At 41.7% G+C, this 6,036-nt stretch overlaps 1 protein-coding gene across 2 annotated transcripts in view; it reads right to left on the bottom strand.

Annotated features, from left to right (window-relative positions):
* Positions 1 to 1,579: 1,579 nt before the first annotated feature.
* Positions 1,580 to 6,036, bottom strand: part of EPS8L2 (EPS8 signaling adaptor L2) — a 111,743-nt gene continuing 107,286 nt past the window's right edge. For both annotated transcript variants that reach the window (XM_069965600.1, XM_069965601.1), the window contains 2 exons: positions 3,521 to 3,653; positions 1,580 to 2,532 (listed from right to left, as the gene is read on the bottom strand). In XM_069965600.1, coding sequence (XP_069821701.1) covers positions 2,461 to 2,532; positions 3,521 to 3,653 — 205 coding nt within the window. In that variant the 3' untranslated portion in view covers positions 1,580 to 2,460. The remainder of the gene's footprint in view (positions 2,533 to 3,520; positions 3,654 to 6,036) is intronic.

Genomic DNA, 6,036 nt, shown 5'->3' with positions numbered 1-6,036 from the left:
TAATATATTCAAATGAATCACATTGTCACATAGAATGTCAGGAAATATCATTGTTTTCCATATTTTTTCTTCAGAGTAATATCTATCCGGAACAACAGAAGGCAAAGGTGCGCTAAGTGAATGATGGTATTTGTGTGAAGCCAAATCCCCTTTCAACTAATAATTTACAACTTTCTGATATCATATACATTATATACCTGGAATACACACTCACACATAAAATATTCAAGTTATAGATAAGCAGTTTATTATCCGTGAGAGTTTTTTCATTGATCACCGAGCTCTACGAAATTTAGAATGGAATATTTCAGAATTTTGGAAATATAGTTATTTGTCTATGGTGCTTTTTTTAGTTCTTTTTTTTTATGGTGAGTAGCATTATCCAAATCTTTTTTTGTGTATACAATAGAAGACTTTGTGTATACAAAGCAAGACTATGCAGTGGTAAGATTATGTTGGTTGGTACAGTGCTCGTTCACTTGTAGGGCTGTCAAACATGGTAGTTGTTTTTTTGGGGGGAAAACGGCCACTGCAGATGTTGAGCCATCCTTATAGAATTTTATTATATTCATGTGTAGTGGCCAATTCATGTTAGATAAAAGTAGCTCTAAAGTCTTTATAATTTTATAGAATTGCACAATGTTCCTACAGAGTCTAAAGCTGGCCATACATGTTCCAATAATGTCCGTCACCCTTGCAGCTTTTGGTTGGATCAGCTGACTATCTAATGTGTATGGTGGCCTCCCAGCTTTCCCCCGGCAGCAGATATTGGGGGATAGAAGGTTTGGGAATGTTGAAATTTAACAGCTCTCTTCCTATTCAGAAGGCATGTGTGTATATGGGGTATCGAGAAAGATAGCTGTGGGTTGAACGATATGTCGGCTGACAGATATCTGAGGTGTACGGCCAGCTTACCCTTTCCAGTCATGCTGTATCTCTTCCAAAGTGTAACAGAATTGTATTATAGTCTAGTGGTCAGATCATGGCAGGCAGGTTTATGGTTTATGGTTATTTTAGGCAGAGTAGATATTTCATGTTGCGGACCTAATATATAGGAAAACATGACTCTTTTCATTCCAACTACCTGACATTAAAGTCAATGTCCACCTCTAAACCATATTATTTTTTACTAAATAAGTTCATTATTGTTTCCTGTTCAGTCTGTGGAGGTTGGAGGTCAGTGTTCTGATGCAGGGCTCCAAACACCCTACATGTAGTCATGAAGTTACATGAGAAGATGTTCAGGGACCTTAGAGTAATTCCTCCAACATACAGCTACATCATTCATAGACCACCATGTTAAAATACAGTATATAGATTTTTCCAGATTCTACACTATGGAATAATGCAGAAGTGTATGTTATTCAATCCAGCAAATAAATTGAAACCTTTACGGCTCCAACCCGAACAACGGCCAAAATGACACTCCGTTAGCCATCGTCAGGTAATGACTATTTTTACCGTACATGCCGGGAGCTTTTCTGATCTAAATGTCATATGAAAAAAGGTTATATATTCCAACCAAGCTAAATACAGATCAAAACCATAACTAGTGAATTAATAAAAGGAAAAAAAAAACACCAGTAGATTACTTTTATTGGTTTGTTGGCTACAAACGTTCCTTTCAGGCCAGCTGGAGGTTATTATTTTAGGAGAAAATAGATCTTTTTGACATTTTTGTACACAAACGTTGCAGATTTCATTGTATGGTTCATCTTAGATCTAGATATTTCTCTTTCATTTCATCTAGTAGATATGATTGGTTCTGCTTAGTCCAAGCAGAATTCTGTAGCAGCTGCTATGGGTGCGGTATACTAGAGAATAGGCAAAATCACAGGATATTACGTATTTATCTACTAAATGAAACAACCAACTATATGAGCCCTTCATTTCCAATGGAATGGAGATTTTTCTATGCATCTTGCAAAGACCTTTGGTAAGACATTTGCCTGACTCTAATGGCTCTGCAAAAAAAATAGTTTATAAAATAAAAGTACATACATATAAAAATAATACTTTCATGCAATACTTATAGCTCTTCACCCTGTTTAACCCTTTAACTGGTAGCAGGACAGCCGACCTCATAGGCAGCAAAGAGAAAACAAGCAAAGTATATAAAGAGATATAGCCATGAGATATACAAACATAAATATATGAATAATATATATATCTATACATACATGCAGATATCCTCTAGCAGGTTCTGCTTGGAGGCAATGGTGTCTGGTTGGGAAAACTCTGCAGTGTACCACAGTTTCTACTAGAGGACTTAAAACCTGTCAGACATCTATGTATACATCTATATATATGTTTTCTGCTGAGGTCCATGTCTTATGTCCCTTGCTTTTACAAGTTATGGTTGTCAAGCCATAAACCTTATGCAGCTAGAGGCATAAATATCTGCAGCAAGTGATTTTGCAAGGCTACGTGGGTAGAGAAGCGGACATGGAAGATGTTTTGCTAGTCCTCGGTCTCAATCCTCTCTTGACGTCGCTTCATGATTTCCTGAAGTTCTGATTCACCCCGACTTTTCTGCAAGAGGAAAAAGTTAAAAAGGGGATTAATCAAGAGGCTCCTTATGCATGGACTGGTGCATAATATGGCATGCAGAGGCTGCAGCTGCACCTGAATCCTAAATGGTGCCAACCTGCCTGACCTCTTCCTTCTGCAACATCATTTGTCAGGGGAGAGTCAGGGGCCACTATACACCTTAAAGAGACTCTGTCAGCACGTTCATGCTGTCCTAACTAAGGCGGGATTTTGAGTGGAATCTGCGGCGTGGGTTTAATTCAGAATTTCCACCTGTTTGCTAAGTGTGAACGGGCCCTAAGGGTAACATAAACTGGTGAGATAGAAGCTGAACAGAATGATGAGATATTGCCCTGAATAAAATGAACAATAAGTAGTCCTCTCCATTATGTGCTTGAGCCCAGTAGTCCTCAATATTCATGGGAAGCATGAAACTTCGCCCACCAGCTTTTGATTGGCAGTTACCTATCGATGCTGTATATAGGCAGTCACCTGTCAATCAGAAGCTGGAGGGCAGGGGAGGGGTGTGGCAAGAATCTTATTCTCCTGCATATTAGGAGAACAGCTGAACAGGACGAAGTAAGTAGTACACCGATCTCTACAGCATTTCTGTCACTAGTTTATGCTGCCCTCATTTAAGGCGGCATAAACCTAGAGACAGATTACCTTTAAACTTTTTTTTTTTTTAATTCCTGTGCAAAATAACATTGCATGCAATAGCTGGGTCCTGTGCTGACATTACATTATTGAGTATTTTCGTGCTGTGGCCCAATGGCTCCTAAGCCTAATAAGAGGATACCAGTACTATAAACTGCAGGTAATGTTGGAGATGGGAGTCTAGTGGTAAGGGTTCTGTGTGGCTATCTCTCTGCTGCAAACAGTGCACTTAGGGCATTGCATGTATTGTGCAGCCACAGAAATAGTCATAAGTCTCATATAAGGTAGCTGACTGATCATCTCAATAATACATGTAAATGTTGCATGTACTTACCTCTAACTGAGACTTCTGGACAGTCAGCTGGCTGTATACCCTTGCACCCTCTTCTCCACAAACTTTCTTCAGCTCCTCCTTATTGAGAGAGAAAAGTTGTGCCCCATTTAATATGCCCAGCTGTCCTGAAGTTCTGTAAAGAGACAACAAAACGTCCATTGAAGTGACCCCTATAAAATTATTGCAATCAATTCATAGATAGAAGGAGTCGGCACTACTACGGCTTCTGATACATAAATAGCCTCACCAGCTGCGTGCATAGCAAGTATTCACTCATACATCCACCTACTTGTGTGGTGCAACAATCGGGTAAGGTTCAGTAGTAACTCAAAAAGTACTAAGTAAGATAAGAAGAAATCCGAGTGCACTCACCGGTGGGTGTAGAAAAAGTTTTCTTTATTCGCGCATGGGGGCGCGGTGCAAGTTCATGGGGAGAGGGACGCCAACACCTTCCACCAGGGATGACAGCTGTTTCACGCCTACTGATCGGCGCTTCTTCAGATCCCGCCCCTTCAGTCAGAAGCGCCGATCAGTAGGCGTGAAACAGCTGTCATCCCTGGTGGAAGGTGTTGGCGTCCCTCTCCCCATGAACTTGCACCGCGCCCCCATGCGCGAATAAAGAAAACTTTTTCTACACCCACCGGTGAGTGCACTCGGATTTCTTCTTATCTTACTTAGTACCTATAAAATTATTATTACTGTCTCTGAAAACTACTTATGGACAGTGTTCAAATTATGCACAAACTGAGATATTATTGTTTTGTTGAATAGTATACTATATTTTATATGTAACATGTTTTTAAGTAAATCTTGTGAATAAAAGAAACATTATTGACTATAAACTATGTCCATAGCGTTTTTTGTATTTCTGGTTTGTGAATGGGTTGTTTGTGCATAGGATAGAGTGACATCTGGTGGTACAGGGATATATTACAGCCCTGTTTTCTCCAATATTAACTCTTTCTGTCTCAAACCTTTCTTGTGTTTCACTAAATAACACACATTACAAAGTTATACAACATTGTGATATGTATTATTTAAGTGAATGGCCCCCTTCCTCATGTGCTCCCCGACCGTGGACCTGGAAGTGTGATACAGTACACTCACGGAATCACTGTCGACCCCGGCCGCCATCTTGGGACGATCACGTCATCTTCAGGAGGCCGGCCTGACTGCTCCAGCCCTCCCTTATGCCGGCCCCCTCCAGCGCTTCTTGAGCTGCTCAGCCGGGATTGGCTAAGCATAACATAAGACATCTGGGGCTTCTGTTATGCGCAGCCAATCACGGCTGAGCAGCTGATGACGCGCTGGAGGGGGGGGGGGGCGGCATGAGGGAGGGCTGGAGCACCAAGGCCGGCCTCCTAAAGATGATGTGATCTTCCGAAGATGGTAGCCGGGGTCGACAGTCATTCTGTGAGTATACTGTATCAAACTTTCGGGTCCACGGTAGGGGGGGGGGGGGGTAACATGGGGAAGGGAGCCATTCAGTTAAATAAAACACATGACAATGTTGTATTACTTTGTAATGTGTGTTATTTAGTGAAAAAATTTTCACACTGCACTACCCCTTTTAAATGTTCAAGTTTTGCCTGTGACCTTTTCTGTTCACACTTGCATTAGTTCTTCCATGGTTTAGCTGATGGATCAGTTACGAGTCAATAAGGGAAGGGATCATTATGGATCATTACATTATACAGTCTAATGCAGTCTTAGAAGAAACCCATATTAAAAGAAATAAAATTGTGTATTCAGCGAAATTACACTCCAGATCTGGGTGAGGCCACAATTCCAAATCCGTAAGCTTTATTCGCCACGCCCTGTATATAAACTTTGATAAAGGTAGATGATTTTGACATCTTTACTCTATAGACAGGCTTCTAACACTGTATTACATGTTGCCCTAATGAATGAGCAAGGGCGTAGCTAGGATTCATTTAGCCCCATAGCAAACAACTGTACAGGGCCCCCTTCTCTACATACTCACCCAGCCAGGTGTGGTCCCAGAGCATTATTTCATTCTTCCAGCTCCCGGCACACAAATTACATCACTTGTGCACTCAGGAGCCAGAAGAACAAACGCCAGGGGACAACGCCAGGCCTTATGAGTATGCTGGTCCGGGCAAGGCACTGGTGTGAGCTGCTGTTAGCCGCTGTCTGGGCGGGGCAGGATAATACCATGGAGACAGACCACACTTTGCTGGGGTGGGCCCCCCTGCCACGTGGGCCAGGTAGCAGTTGCATGGTCTGCCTCCATGGTAACTACTCCACTTCAAAGGAGACAATGCTGGATCCTGAATCATTACATAGCCTGTTTTCACTCAAGGTGGAATACACATGGAATAGCTGTAGGCTGAATGATTGGTCTCCCAGTCTCTCCATACACATGAATATTCGCTCTGCTAAGTGTTCATGTGTTCTGCATAGAGAGAAGAGAGTCTAGCCACTGCGGCAGCTTCTCTCTGTGAGTGCAAAAGGATTAGGTTGAAATATAGTGATTCGTCTGACTGTCTGATCGG

The sequence above is a fragment of the Dendropsophus ebraccatus genome, chromosome 4 (assembly GCF_027789765.1).
Source record: "Dendropsophus ebraccatus isolate aDenEbr1 chromosome 4, aDenEbr1.pat, whole genome shotgun sequence".
Lineage (NCBI taxonomy): Eukaryota > Metazoa > Chordata > Amphibia > Anura > Hylidae > Dendropsophus > Dendropsophus ebraccatus.
This window is presented reverse-complemented; position numbering and strand designations above follow the sequence as displayed.